This window comes from Astyanax mexicanus, chromosome 10, assembly GCF_023375975.1.
Source record: "Astyanax mexicanus isolate ESR-SI-001 chromosome 10, AstMex3_surface, whole genome shotgun sequence".
Classification (NCBI taxonomy): Eukaryota; Metazoa; Chordata; class Actinopteri; order Characiformes; family Acestrorhamphidae; genus Astyanax; species Astyanax mexicanus.
Window position 1 is genome coordinate 11,245,434 of NC_064417.1, and position 15,572 is coordinate 11,261,005.

At 41.8% G+C, this 15,572-nt stretch overlaps 2 protein-coding genes across 2 annotated transcripts; both read left to right on the forward strand.

The window, feature by feature from the left end:
• The first annotated feature begins 69 nt into the window (after positions 1–69).
• On the forward strand, positions 70–8,102 carry chmp1a (charged multivesicular body protein 1A). The gene is made up of 7 exons (XM_022685831.2): positions 70–245; positions 1,105–1,124; positions 1,536–1,613; positions 2,625–2,771; positions 2,857–2,985; positions 3,352–3,545; positions 6,568–8,102. The coding sequence occupies exons 1-7, from the start codon at positions 239–241 to the stop codon at positions 6,587–6,589; spliced, it is 597 nt and encodes a 198-aa protein (XP_022541552.1). The 5' UTR covers positions 70–238; the 3' UTR covers positions 6,590–8,102.
• A 1,035-nt stretch (positions 8,103–9,137) lies between these two features.
• slc10a3 (solute carrier family 10 member 3) lies at positions 9,138–11,310 on the forward strand. Its single transcript, XM_007241923.4, has one exon. It carries the CDS (start codon positions 9,495–9,497, stop codon positions 10,884–10,886), a length of 1,392 nt encoding a protein of 463 aa, XP_007241985.3. The 5' UTR covers positions 9,138–9,494; the 3' UTR covers positions 10,887–11,310.
• The last annotated feature ends 4,262 nt before the right edge of the window (positions 11,311–15,572 follow it).

Here is a 15,572-nt window from a genome sequence, read left to right on the forward strand (position 1 = left end):
ATCATTGTTGATCAGTGATCAATAATGCTCAATCGGAATCTTTCTCAGGGCACGCGGCGCTGGTTTGTGACGTCTCCAGTCACGTGGTGGCGCTAGCTCTCAATACGGAAGAGAAAAGTGACGGCAGAAAAACAGCGAACAAACCAGAAGCGGAATAAAAACATTAATAACATCTGTAACACCTATAACAGTGATTACAGCGACTTCTAATACCTGCACACTGCTGAGCGGGAAGGATATGGAGGGTAAGAGCCTAAGGTTTTGGTGTTTTAATGTAAAAAAAAAAAAACCGTGAGGAGCAGAGAGGCTGTGCTAAAGCTAACATGCGAAATCTAAATCTTAACCAACAAAAACTAAAATAAAGTAAAAATCAGAATATCCTCCATCAGTTCAGTATCAGATACTCACAGTCTACACTAAGATTACGTCTCTTACGTGTTTACCGTGATTTTCGTATGTAAACTGAAGGCTATATTGCTTATTAATTAACTAATCTGATTTTCTGTTAAGACCCGTGTATGATTAGAACAGCTAGACTACTAATTCATTTATGATTAATTAATCACTGATGTGTCGTACATAGCCGGTGTAGCTAATTAGGTAGTAATTCCTGTTGTAATGAATTAAGTGACTCAGAACATACTGAACTGTAATGTCCTTTAATTAACCAGATCTGATCTTTATTAATGCGGACCGTACTGTTCCATCTCTATAGCTGCTTATCTGAACAGTTGGTGATTTATAATTAAAACACAGTAAAATTAAATAAAGCATATTATCAGGCTATTATCATTGTTCCCACTCCAGTAACCACATGTCCTATCAAACATGTAATCTGTCCTTTATTACAGTAAATCAGGTGAGATGCTGGTAGAACTTTACCAGTCACCACAGTGTCTGAAGTTCACACACAAGAAGATTAGCTCTAACCAACATTTCAATAACTTTACTGATCACCAGCACACCTTCAACACTTTAAGTTCATTTAGGTTTATTCTAATTTTAATTACAGGTAGATGCTCTTAATGACTGGTGATTTATTTAGTGCTTTTTTGTTTGCTATTTGTCTCAGTGCTGCTAATTTTAATATGTTTATCTTTACAGACACACTATTTCAGTTGAAGGTAGGTAAACACACTTTGCTTATATACCTCATATTATTAACAATACATGCATACTAGTTTTACGTTGTATTTTTAGATAGCTTTTATTGTACTGTATGATAGTACAGTATTTTAGTACACTCCTCACATTTTTGTAAATATTTTATTATATCTTTTCATGGAACAACCCTGAAGAAATGACACATTGATCAAATGTAAAGTAGTCAGTGTACAGCTTGTATACCATTATAAATTTGCTGTGCCTTCAAAATAACTCCACATACAGCACTGCCTTATCTTTCTTGGGTATGGAGTTGGCACCTGGTTTGCCACCGCATTTGCAAAAATGTGAGGGTTGTACTTACTTTTGTGAATTTTTGTATGATCTTGCATGTAGTTGTTTAAATCATCAATTTCCTCCTGTTTTCTCAGTTCACCTCGAAGCAGTTGGAAAGACTCGCTAAAAAAGCAGAGAAGGACTCAAAGGCGGAGCAGGCTAAAGTTAAAAAGGTGATTCACTGGTCAGCCTTCAATTCAGTTGAACTTTGCTGTTTTAAAGCTGAAGATGGGAATAAAGTGCCTGAATAAACACAATTGAGAGTAGACTTTCAGCATACAACACAAATAAGATCACAGTTCATTGTTTTAGTCAGTACTTTTCAATAATATTGTTTTAGTACAGTTACTGTATGACCTGTTTACACAGTAGGACTTCTATATTCTTTTTGTCAAAAACATTGTGACTGTAGTATAAATATTGTGAAGATGCTTAGTACAGTGCCTGAATGTTCTAAAAAACTTTTATAAACCAGTGATCCCTCACCTGGAAACATCCAGAGAGCCTGCAAACGGGCATTTATTTATTTACTTTGACAAATATTTTCACTAAAACATAATATAACCTGTTTATTCAGAGTGCTTTAGTTAACATTGTTATAATGAATATTGTAGAATGAACACAAGGCATTTTCCCTCCCATATCAAGTAAAGTAATGCTTCCCCCCTGTGGCGAGAGACAATAGTGTAAACATGTGCTGCTGTATGTGTTCTGCGTTTAAAGGTACAGTAAAGACACTGGTGTTCCACATCATGTCCACCTTTTTAACCTGAATCCCACTTTAACCTAATGACCGGACCCATGTACACATCAGAGTAGAGGGCTTTTTCTGTCGGCCAATTAGAGAAGCAATCTAAGAGTTAAGTTTAAGTATGGACTTGTCTTTCACACACTGATACAGACGACTCTGCTGTAAGTGTGTTACATTCACTCCTCATATTGGAGAATGAGAGAGGTTTGACTTGGGTTCACTGCAGTGTGGTTTACTGACCAGTAAGGGTCAGGTTGGTGCTGTTACAAAATATATTTAATGGCAAATGTGTAAACAATGCTTTCATAGGACCACTACAAAACTTTTTATTCTTTATTAGTACTAGGTAATGGAACCGTTTAGCTTAAAGTGTGTTTGTTTTTAAACTACTACTTTAAAAAAAGTGTGTGTGTGTGTGTGTATGGGGGATCAGGCTCTGCAGCAGAAGAACGTGGACTGTGCACGTGTGTACGCAGAAAATGCCATCCGCAAGAAGAACGAGGGTGTGAACTGGCTGCGAATGGCATCCCGTGTCGACGCAGTGGCCTCCAAAGTCCAGACAGCTGTCACCATGAAGGGGGTCAGTCTAAGTTCACATCCCTTTACATATTTACACATTTTCTTAATGCTGACCCATTCTGCTGTGTGTGTCATTTGTTCAAAAGGTGACCAAGAACATGACCCAGGTGACTAAAGCACTGGACAAAGCTCTAAACTCCATGGACCTGCAGAAGGTCTCTGCTGTCATGGACAAGTTTGAGACTCAGGTTCAAAATTTGGATGTCCACACTTCGGTAAGAACTGCTGAGGGTGGAGTTACAGTTCCCGAATGACTGATCAGAGAATGTGTGTTCGTGTGTGTTTCTAAATGTTTAGAGGAGTTTTAGTCCAAAGGATTTGAGAGTGTTCTGTGGTGGTAACAAAATTATAGCAGTCATTTTAGCTAAATGAAGTTCTCCTAAAATGTTTTCTGATTGTCAGACTGATGGTTTATTATGTACTGTATGACTGACTTAAATGTGTGTGCAGTGTTCACTTAGTCTCTACACATACTGAATGTTGTATTTGATAATTTTTCAGTTTAAAGATGGCTGCTGAATTCAGTAAACAGTACGTGTGTGTGTGTGTGTGTGTGTGTAAACTCCACCTGTGTGTTGTAGGTGATGGAAGATTCAATGAGTTCTGCCACCACGCTGACAACGCCACAAGAGCAGGTAGATGATCTGATCCTGCAGATAGCAGAGGAGAGTGGGCTGGAGGTGATGGACCAGCTAAACGAGCTGCCCGCTGGCAGCACCTCACTGGGAGAATCATCTGCACGCTCACAGGAGAAAGAGGACCAGCTCTCTCGCAGGTAAACCAACCCTTTACACTATTCAAACTACAAAAATGCTGTGCGTCTTCACACTGGCCCCCCTTCCTCTTTCCAAATGCAACAGATTCTGTAGCCCACAGCATGTCATTATCAACCTGGCAGTGCAGGTCTGAGATAAAGCTGACTTTTATTTTACTGAAAATAGCTTTTGTAAATATATTTGACCACAATACCACAATGCCGCCACACACACCATGTCTCTTCAGCAGTGAGTGCAAGTTTAGGGACCGTAGGAAAAATACTAGACACCACTAGTAATAAATAAATCTTTAAAAAAAAAATCAAAATGTGACTTTATGATCTTTCCCCTCCTTTTTTCAATTACAATAAAATAAAAGCAACAATTATAACGTATGTTTATCTGTACATAGAAATACTGAAAATTAAAGCAACAGCAAGTTATTTCTGTAAAAATTAACATTGAGGTATGGTCTTAATCTCTATATATTTCTATCTATCCATATATTTCCATATCTTACCCGTTCCCTGCTCCCCTGCCGTGAAATTACAGTGCATCCAGAAAGTATTCACAGGGCATTTTGTTACGTTACAGCTTTATTCCAAATTGTAATATGTTAATCTCTTTCCTCAAAATATACACAAAATACACCATTATGACCATGTTAAAAAAAGGTTTTCTTGAGAGTTCTGAAAATGTATAAAAAAAAAAAAGAAGAAAAAATCACATTTACATAAGTATTCACAGCCTTCGCCATGAATCTCAAAATTGAGCTCAGGTGCATCCTGTTTCCACTGATAATCCTTGAGATGTTTCTACAGTTTAAATGGAGTCCCCCTGTGGTAAATCCAGTTGATTGGACATGATTTGGAAAGGTACACCTGTCTATATAAGGTCCCACAGTTGACTGCATGTCAGAGCGCAAACACCAAGCATGAAGTCAGAGGAAAAAAATTGTCTCAAGGCACAAATCTGAGGAAGGATACAGAAAACTTTCTGCTGCTTTGAAAGTCCCAATGAGCACAGTGGCCTCCATCATTCGTAAATGGAAGAAGTTTGGAATCACCAGGACTCTTCCTAGAGCTGGCCGGCCATCTAAATTGAGCTATTGGGGGAAAAGGGCCTTGGTCAGAGAGGTGACCAAGAACCCGATGGTCACTCTGTCAGAGCTCCAGCGTTCCTCCGTGGAGAGAGAGCAGAACCATCTCTGCAGCAATCCACCAATCAGGCCTTTATGGCAGAGTGGCCAGGCGAAAGCCACTCCTTAGTAAAAGGCACAAGGCAGCCGTCTGGAATTTGCCAAAAGGCACCTGAAGGACTCTCAGACCATGAGAAACAAAATTCTCTGGTCTGATGAGACAAAGCTTGAACTCCTTGGTGTGAATGCCAGGCGTCATGTTTGGAGGAAACCAGGCACTGCTCATCACAAGGCCAATACCATCCCTACAGTCAAGCATGGTGGTGGCGGCATCATGCTATGGGGATGTTTTTCAGCAGCAGGAACTGACAGACGTCAGGATATAGGGAATGATAAATGCCGCAATGTATGGAGACTTCCTGGATGAAAACCTGCTCCAGAGCACTCTTGACCTCAGACTGGGGCGACGGTTCATTTTTCAGCAGGACAACGATCCGAAGCACACAGCCAAGATCTCAAAGGAGTGGCTTCAGGACCACTCTGTGAATGTCCTGGAGTGGCCCAGCCAGAGCTCAGACTTGAATCCGATTGAACATCTCTGGAGATCTGAAAATGGCTATGCACAGACATCTCCCATCCAACCTGATGGAGCTTCAGAGGTACTGCAAAGAAGAATGGGCAAAACTGCCTAAAGAAAGGTGTGCAGAGCTTGTGGCATCCTATTCAAAAAGACTTGAGGCTGTAGTTGCTGCCAAGGGTGGTTCTGCAAAGCAAAGGCTGTGAATACTTATGTAAATATGATTTTCTTTGTTTTTTAATTTTAATACATTTTCAGAGCTCTCTAGAAAAACGTTTTTCACATGGTCATGATGGGGTATTTTGTGTAGAATTTTGAGGAAAGAGAGTAATTTAATACAATTTGGAATAAGGCTGTAAAGTAACAAAAATGTGGAAAAAGCGCTGTGAATACTTTTTGGATGCACTGTACATAATAGATGTAATACATGTAATAACTCTCAAGAGCTATGTATAGTAAATCAGTTTACCTAACAAGATCATTAATATTACATTAAAACCGACACCAACTAAAAAAACAGTTGAAGCCATATTGAAAATGTATTAAATGCGGTTTTGTGATCAAATGATGGAAAACAACAGACTACAAACAAAATATAAGAATGAGTAGAAGGTTGTTAAGGTGAAGGTGACTTAAGTGCAAATGTATGGCTAGTTGGGGAATAGGGGTCCTGCATTTACAAAATAAAACTAGACTAATGGATCTCTGACGGCTGGCAAGAATATTAGTCCTGTTATGTTCGTGTTAAACTGTCTACTCCTTTACAGGGCACATCCGTACTAATCCGTAATAGATAATCATATCAATTTATCAAATCAAATGTATTTGTATAGCGCTTATTACAACTGGTGTTGTCACAAAGCAGCTTTACAGCTTTACGTGATTGCAGGACAACGAGTCAGGCAAAACATTAAACATAGAAAATACAGAATGCAAAACCCCCCAGTGAGCGCGGAGGCAAGGAAAAACTCCCTCAGAGCTGCTGCAGGAGGAGGAAGAAACCTTGGGAGAACCAAGACTCACATATAAGGAGTACCACCGGTCAAACAACTTTTGAATTAATTTTAAAGTGTCTTTATACATCCACATAGGTCTTATATATACAGATGTAGAGCAGCACCAGTAATGGAAGCAGGTAGAGATTAGGTTGAACACCTTTCAACCTAATTGGTCTTCACAAGTGTCCATTACATGTTTGCTACATTAGCCTTATTGCTGTAGTATAAAATTAAGCAAATAATTGGTGTTTTGGGGAATGATGGGGATTTTTTCCAACTCACTCTCTGTGTTTGTTCATAGTGTGTTGTGTTTGGGTTCTGTTGTGCAGACTGGCGGCCTTGCGAAACTGAGATCATGTTCTGGATCGAGAACTTGCCTGCTGGGCTGGAGGGGGTGCCAACTCCACTCACTCTGAAGAAATGAGGTGGCCATAGATTTTTGACCCTGAATCTATTTATAAACACACACTCTTTGAGCTGCCCCAGTGGGTCTTACTCTTTCTCTCCTGCACACCCACACGCACATACACCCAATTTCAGCTGAAAACAATCTTATACTTTTTTTTTGCCCTTTTCTCTTTCTCTCTTTTTCTCTCTCTCTCTCTCTCTCTCTCTCTCTCTCTCTCTCTTCTCTCTGTCTTCTCTCTGTACCTTGGCCACGAGAGGCTTTCTCTGTCTCTTGTGAATATGTGGATGAATATTAATAACGAGCTGAAAGGCAGTTTCTGTATCTCCTTGCTGGCCTGCTTCAGCGTAGACTTCTAAATAATAGTAGGGAGATCACTCTCTGATCAGCTGGTGAGGTCTACACGAACACAGTCTTGTTAGTTATTCCTTCGTTTCTCATTTGAAGGGAATAACGGGTAGCAGCTGTACAGCTGTATGCACACATTTGATTTGTTTTTGTTTTAAATTTGTTTGATGAAGTGACTGTTGTAAAGCCATGTTAACACTAATGGACATTACTGTGCTGCTGCCACTGTTGTCTCTCCACCATACAGTGCTCAGCTGTGCATGAAGCATCTGCCACTTAGTGCTCTGTAGACGTGAGTTCATCACATGCATCTTAAAGTGAAACAAACTATATATTTCATACACAAACACCTTTACCCCAAATGTGTGATTTTTGTTTGATTTCACACAAGAGCTATCAGTCCAATGTAGCTAACTAGTAATGGAACCTTATACCCACCAATTTGTTGGTGCTCCATTTTTAGAAATACTATAAAATAAGGCCTTGACAGCTTCTGTGTCATTATTTTAATTGACCATGATCCGTGCTAATTGGTAGGATATAAGGTGCCATTAATTGTTACCTACATTAGCCTCACAGATACCGTGCTTCTTGGAATAAGCTTTCTACATTAGCCTTGTAGCTCCAGTGCTAATTGGTGCTTCCATTACTGATTAGCAACATTAGCTCTGTAGCTCTAGTGCTAATTAGTGGGGTATATGGTTCCAGTGCTCGTGTAGCTCCATTTTAAAAGGTATAAATTTGGAGAGGTTTATATTTGTCCCAATCTATCGCAGTAGTGTTTCTTTGTGCTCTTTTTTTATTTGCTTTCGGCCTTACTGCACTACAGAGACCTGCATATGTGCTCTTCATCCTCCTCCTCTTCCTCAGTGCCTCAGTCAGATGCAGGGAGACATTACAAAGCTGGAGTGTCCAGCTTGCTGCACTGTTGCATTGTGGGTAATCTAGATACAGTGTTGCACATGCAGCGGTCTCGCTGCTGCAGCTGTTCACTTTCTGCTGTTTTTCTCTTTGTTTGGCATAAAAAATGATTTATTTAAACATGTGATCAACAGGCATCGCTTTTCATTTGTATATTTATCTTGTCTGAATAAAAGCCCTCTGATTATATAGCATTCTGGGTTTGCAGTCATTTGATTCTGTATACCATCTGTACCACATCCAAAATCTAACATTTAAAATGTTTAGAATAATTTTTAATGTTCTAATAAAGTTCTAATAAATGAATGAAGCTGCTGTCATGCTGGCTCATTACACACAAATACAAATGTATTCTGATTTTTGAATATTGGTTTATGAGGTCATGTAAGGTGGGTTTTTCATTGGAGTGGGGGTTTGGGTATGGATTCTTTCAGTAAACTAATTAAGAGTAATTAAGAGAGTTTGGTGTGATGTTTAGGGAGGTGTGGTCAGGTTGTGAAAGACTACACTATGCAGACTGTCAGTGAAAGTAGTTTACACTGGTAACACATGAAACTAGACACCATTTCAATGTGTTTGTGTGTAATGGCAGCGATGTTTTCTAAATTATTCATGCAGTGTTTACACACAAGGTCAAAGATTACAGCCATGTGTGCAGGCTGTACTTTAGTCTGGTAGCTCTCACTCTTGCTCTGTTTGCTTTTCTGCTGTGGAAATGCCGAAAACAAAGCTCCTCCCATCTACAAGACATATCAGAAGGGGCTTTCCAGTCTTTAAACTGTACATTTTAAATGATTTTACTTTTATTCATCTCTCTTCTTTTAATTCTGTTTCTTACTCCTTTTCCTCCTTAGCCAGTCCTGCAATCTTCTGTAAGTCAGTTAATGATAGTTAATTTAATCATTAAATGTGTTGTTTTTGGAATTAAAACCTTAATAATGTAATAATTATTCGCTACATAGAAGCAGATTGGCTGAAAGAAGCCCCGCCCTCCCTGCCCTATGATTGGTTAGTCTGTTGCATGTTAAACGTTTTAGACCGGCGGGGTGCGCGTCATACGTTTTACATGTAACCCTCTAAGCCAATCAACGGCGGGGTGGGTGGGGATTCTTGCACTCATAAAACACTACGAGCCAATCCTAGCGCAGTAGGAACCGTACAGAGAGCCAATCGCAGCTCGGGCAGAGGGCGGGGCGTGCCCGAAAACGGGTGCGGAAACAAACACCGCTGCTTCTCCGCCGCTAGTGGCCGCTCCGCTCGCACTACCGTCACGAGAAGAAAAGGAGAGGCAGCGCGAGGCCGCGAGGCGAGCTGAAAACGAGATTAAAGACCGAAGCGGATCATGATCCTCCGGACCGTCGCCGCGAGCTCCAGAGCATACTGACACCGGGCCGCGTTTCACTCGCATGAGGCTGAGAGATGGCTCAGATCCGCGGCACAATGGCCGGTTGATGGTGGAGGTCTGGAGCGGTGGGTGGAGGCCGGTGAAGCCGGGCTGGGGTCGAGCTGAGGCGTGGAGAAGCAGCGAGGCGGCCCGGGTAGCTACTCCCCCGGCTCCCCTCCTCCTCCTGCGGCTCCAGTATGAGGCTGATAGCGCTGCTGCTGCTGGTGGAGCTGCTGGTGCTAGTGGAGGTGGTGGAGCTGCTGCTCTTGGATGGGAGCACTACTGAGAACAACAGCACGACCCCCAGCAACAGGAGGTACCTAAACATTGGAGACGGGACCAATCTGGAGTTCGAGTTTCCGGAAAACACCAAGGGCGTGATCGTAATTTCCAGCGAGTACCGGACCGCCGTGGGCCGCAAGGGGCGGGAGAGCTGGCGGCAGACGGTCAGGGTGCGCTCCCTGGAGCCGGACGTGCTGTCCATCCTGAACGTCAGTGACGGTGGACACCCGGGACCCTCGAGAAGCTACGTCATCAGCATCAGGTCGGGAGCTGCGGGGCGGGCACCGCTGCTCATCCAGCTGCTGGAGATGGGCCAGAATTCGGAGCTGGTGCTGGTGGAGGAGCGCAACGACTACGCCATCAGGGTGGCCCCGGGTGCCTTTGCCCCCCACCAGGCCGGGGGTCTCGCCCACTTCTCCAAGAACCCGATCCTGTTCGCCCTGCTGCCGCTTATTTTCGTCAACAAGTGCGCTTTCGGCTGTAAGGTGGAGGTGGAGGTTCTACGGGGGCTCCTGAAGCGCCCGGTTCCTCTGCTCCTCGGGGTGCTGGGCCAGTTCCTCGTCATGCCGCTGTACGGGTACGGGGCGGCCCGCCTCGCATCACTGCCAAAGGCGCTGTCCCTGGGTCTGGTTATCACCTGCTCGGCACCAGGCGGGGGCGGGGGCTACCTGTACAGCCTGCTGCTGGGCGGAGACGTCACCCTGGCCATCTGCATGACCCTGGTCTCCACAGTGGTCGCTACAGCAGCCATGCCGCTCTCATCCGCGCTTTACGGGCATCTGCTGGGCGTCCACGCCACGCTGCGCGTGCCCTTCGTGAAGATTCTGGGCACGCTGCTGTTCATCGCCATCCCCATATCGCTGGGCGTGCTGGTGAAGCTGCGGCTGCCCGGCCTGGCCCGGGTGCTCCTCGCCCTCATCCGTCCCTTCAGCTTCGTGTTGATCGTAGGTGGTATCTTCATGGCATACCAGATGGGCGCCTCCATCCTGGCTGACGTGCGGCCCCGCGTGGTCCTGGTGGGCGCGGCGGCCCCCGTGCTGGGGCTGCTGCTCGGGCTGGGGCTGGCGTGGCTGGCCGGTCTGCCCGCGCCGCAGAGGAAGACTGTGGGCATCGAGGTGGGCGTGCAGAACAGCCTGCTGGCACTCGCCGTCATGCAGTTGTCGTTCCGCCGGGCCGAGGCCGACTTCGCCTCCCAGGCGCCCTTCATTGTTGCCCTCAGCAGCACCTCCGAGATGCTGCTGCTGGTGCTCGGTCACTTCGCCCACCGCCGCCTCTGCCAGTCGCCTGCTGTCTGCTCCGAGACCTGAGCTGTGCTAGGCCCCGCCAGCCTGGCAGTGGGACCTGGGAACAGAGTGTGTTTGTATTTTGTCTGGAAAACCAAAGGCCTTTTTTAAGTTGCCCTGTTTTATAAAGGAGATTTTATGGATCCGGATATTTTTCTAACAGATGGTGTTTTTTTGTATTTGAGATTCTGATATGCTTTCTTTGTATCCTGTTTACAAATGCGCAGTGTCTTTCCGGATGTGTGTGTGTGTGTGTGTGTGTGTGTGTGTGTGTGTGTGTGTGTGTGTGTGTGTGTGTGTGTGTGTGTGTTGCGCGCGTGTGGTGGTCGTGCTCTGAGCTCTAATGTGCTGTTGATTGTTCCTGTTGGCTCTGAGGGGGTGTTCTAATCCATGTACTTGAATCGTTTTGCGTAACATTGGTGAATAAATGCATTTTTGAAAAGCAGAACAGCCTTGCCTGCTCAGGTCTAAATGTTTTTCAGTTAATCTGTCTGTATTTTATTCGGTCTGTGTGTCTGTTCCAGTTTGAGCTCTTCTGAATGTTTCACAGTCAGATGGTTTGAAATGGATATGGGGTCAGAACCACTTTGTATCAGCTGTACACAGCTCTCTAAATCTTGTTACTTGTTGATTTGTAACATTAGCGGAACCCTGTGTGGTGCTACGGAAACATCAAAACATGTCAATCATCTGAAGCATTGGTTCTTGAACTTAATAGACTGAAATCTATTTGAAATTTTCAACCGGGAATTTGTAACTATGTAAGCCCACACTTCAGCCCTTCACTCTGAAAACTATAGTTTTGTAATATAGTATTATTATTTACATTCATTGGCCCGAAAGTAAAACCTTTAGGAATGCCACAAGATATGCTACGTTAACCAGTCACCAATAGTTTGCAACAGTTGCTGTATTACATTTAATAGCTAAGGTAGTGTTCACTTGTTGTTTTCCTCTTTTTAAATCCTTCTAAGATGTCTCAGTATAAATACTGTATTAACCATTGATGGTACAAGGTCTAAAAATTTCATTTTTTATGAAACCACTGCTTTCACTAAAACTGTTGAAGAACCCTGTAGAACATGAAATACAGTTCTGTATGATATTTTCCTGACCTTTTCAAAATATTATGTTTGGACAGGATTTCAAACCATGTCTTGGCCTGAAGGGGAATTCTAGATGTTGGTAGTTAAATTGCTTTCTCAAAAACACCCCAAACACAGACACTTCCTGATCTCTCAGCGAGTGTGGCTGACATGTACACTCACGACACAGTGGGTGGGGTTGTTCTACGCTCACACCACAGCGATCTGAGATATTTCACACTTATCTCTGTTTAGATTAATGTTTTCATCAAAAGGAATTAAATGTCTACTGGTTTTGTATGGAATGTCTAAGCTGTGTGTAAGGTCTAAATAAGAGTATGAAGTTTCATCTGTTGAATAATGTTAGTGTTGGGTTTTGTTTCTCACTACAGTCATATGTTTCAGCAGTCCAGGTTCTGTTTAAGCTCCCTCAATTAATCCAAAGATTCTGTAGGGGAATGGTTCTTTAGATTTCATTTTTTGGCAGAATCCTGTGTGTGGAAACTCCTAACACATTAGGATAAACAAATATCCGTAATCACAGCATAAGTGAACATAAAAACAATGCAAACCCACTTTATTCTTTTTTTTGTCCCCTTCCAAAGTAAGACATCATCAGAGCTGTGTGTGTGTGTGTGAGAGAGAGTGGGCTCAAACTGTGTTAAAGGGCCTGACTAGACAAACACTGAGAATAAGTGTGTGTGTTCTATGAATGACCTGTGGTGGAAAACAGACATCTCTAACAGAAGTGGTATTTTGGGTCCAGGTGTTTGAGATTACTGAAAAGCCTTCAGGCTGTCCCATTGGCTAAGGGGTGCTGGGTGGAGCTCAGTATGTGCTGTGTTATTTGCACTTTAAGAGGCTTTAAGGCAGTCAGGCTGCGGCAGAGAAGGATTAAAACTATAGCTCACAAAATATTTTCCAGCTGGCCGTGATTACATGTTCAGATTTGTACACCTACTGTGCACAAACATGCAAGTAATGGAAGTGTTTAGTGTTGATCAGGAAACCTACATTTCTTTTCAAAATTTCTGTTCCACTTAGTGCACAATAGTGCAGAGGTTACATTCTGGTCCCTTAGCAAGCCTAACAATATTATATTCTTATTCATTTTTTGTTCCACTTTAAATAGTGGGATTCTATTCTTGTTGCTCAGCAAAATGGGTAACTGTTGCAATAATTTAGGTGAAACAGAATTCTAAGCTTTTGGTTTAGAAGGTCACTCACAGTCACACCTAATCAGTGGTCTATGCCCTTTCATTACTTGGTATCTACATCAGCTTAATAGCTCTGAGTGAATGATCTCTTTAAGAACAGACAGGGGGGCAGAATGAAGAACATTTTCACTAATGCATATTAAACATAATACTCATGCAAATGCACTGCCTTGACCTTTACAGTTCCATTATAACTCACATGTTGAGGTGCTCAAAGTCCGCAAGCGTGACCCTTCACTCACTTCCCCAGTCTGAACTAGGTTACTCATTAATGACAAATACCCCTCAATTCAGCCCCATGTATTATATTTATTCTGATATTTTGTGTTTTATTTATTTCAAAATGCTTGTAATTCATTTTAGTTTTTACAGTTACATAAACTACACCACTAACACAGGTATATGTCAATGAGCTGTATTCTTATTCTTCCTTATACAAAAAACACTTCTGGTAAAAACACTCTTGGTGAAACACCTCTTATATCTTTAAAATTAAGTCGATCTAAACTGCTGTAGCGTTGTATCAGAGTGTTTAAACATAAACAGATTTAGAGAGCAGCAGAAAGATTTATTTGAGTGGGATGTCTCTTTAATTGTTACATAACACAAATTAAATCTAATGAAAATAAACACAGCATCACAGCACTTCAGTTCCGTGCCTAGCCTGGGAACCTGAAGGGAGCCTGAAGACAGCTTTAAACCGGGCTGAAGCGGATCAGTCAGCGGAACTTGGTCTCTTTACGTCTCTGCGGGTGTTTTTTACAGAAGTAAACAACAGGTCTGTGTTTGATTCACACTGTCGTTTTCCGCACCAGAACACAGTGTCTTTACTTAATAACACACGTCATTCCTGGAAATCAGACCCATTTGCACACCCTGAGTCATTTCTCTGTGACACACGCACACACACAGGTAATTACTCACATTTTAAAGACCAGCAGACTGAAGGAAATTTCAAATAAGGACCTGGCAAATAAGAAGCCACAATTTATATAAGTATAATGTTCTACTCAAATGTTGGAAGTTTTTTACGTCCCAAATAGTACTTTTCAGCTGGATCATATTTTGGATAATTTTGTAATAACACAAATTGTGTTAAGTTTGTTGAACTCTGATATCTTTACCTAACTATTAGAAAAAATTATAGTTATGTGTTGCTGAATGATAAAGTGAAAAAATACATGTTTGAAGAAGCACCACAGCACACACAGTCAGAATCTTACTGCCACTAATAAGTGTGTGTGTGTGTGTGTGTGTACAGTAGCTTGCACTGGCCCATGCGTAGAGAAACCTGAAGGTCAGGTGAAAAAACCTGTGGAGTATCATCGTCCCAACACTGTGCACTGATGTGTGTCTAGGATGCAATACTGAAATCCTTTCCTGAATGATACAAGAAAACAGAACATAATAAATAACCACAATTCAGCATTTATTCCTTTTAAATATAAATTAAAAGTATTCTACCTTCTGAACCCAGCAGTAGTAAGGCACGTGTTAATGTATGACAGCACTACTCATTTCTAATAGTCATATTTGTGTGATTTTTGACACTATGTATGTTATCTTACTTCTGTTGATGGATGATTTTGTGTGTGTGTGTGTGTGTGTTTGCGCTGATTGACCCTGGATCCCATCTGCAGAAATAAAACTGAGAAAGGAGTCATTAAATATTTATCTGGATCAATCCTGGTAACATTATTAATTTTTAATCATTTCCTGTTATTGTGGCTCCTTCAGGATCAAACACACTTAGATGCACACACACACACACACACACACAGCAGTGTTCATCTCTAACCTCACATTGACTTCACAGTGATTCAGTGAATTATGATGGTTTAAAAAATTACTACCATTTAATTTGAACAGACTGTGATGAAAATAAATCACTGATTTACAAACTGTAAGGAATTTACTCCAGCTGACTGATTCTTATAGTTTTATGTGAAAAACTTGGCAGATTCAGATGACTTGTGGGTGTGTTTGTGTGTATACACACATAGCTGTGGTATGTAGGGTGTAGGTGTTATTGCCACAGGTAGACACTAGGTGATTCCAGCTGAGATATGCACTGAAACAATGTCAATAACTGAGAAATCAGGGGTTGCTGAAGTTCAGCTCACTGGGATCACTGAATCACTTTAAACTTTTAGTTTCTAATCACCTCCAGAAAGCCTGTGACTGTTTTAAATGAGTTTTTTTTACTTTATCTTTTTCTTATTGTTTAAATTTTAAGTTTATTTGATTCATTTATTTATTGCTATTTATTTAGTTTTTATCCTAAAGTTTTTGAATTTTTTGTATTCCTATTTTCTTAGTTCATTATATTCACTTATCTTTTCTTATCATTCTTATCATTTTACTTTACTTTTGCTATTATCTTTTTATTTATTTTATATTTTATGAAT

What these genes read in the sequence shown, in the direction of transcription:
- slc10a3 (XM_007241923.4), top strand. Translation starts at nt 9,495, where the DNA reads ATGAGGCTGATAGCGCTGCTGCTGCTGGTGGAGCTGCTGGTGCTAGTG.
- chmp1a (XM_022685831.2), top strand. An exon ending in AGCAGGCTAAAGTTAAAAAG is followed by an intron (nt 1,614 to 2,624) that starts GTGATTCACTGG and finishes ATGGGGGATCAG; the next exon opens with GCTCTGCAGCAGAAGAACGT. An exon ending in ATTTGGATGTCCACACTTCG is followed by an intron (nt 2,986 to 3,351) that starts GTAAGAACTGCT and finishes TGTGTGTTGTAG; the next exon opens with GTGATGGAAGATTCAATGAG.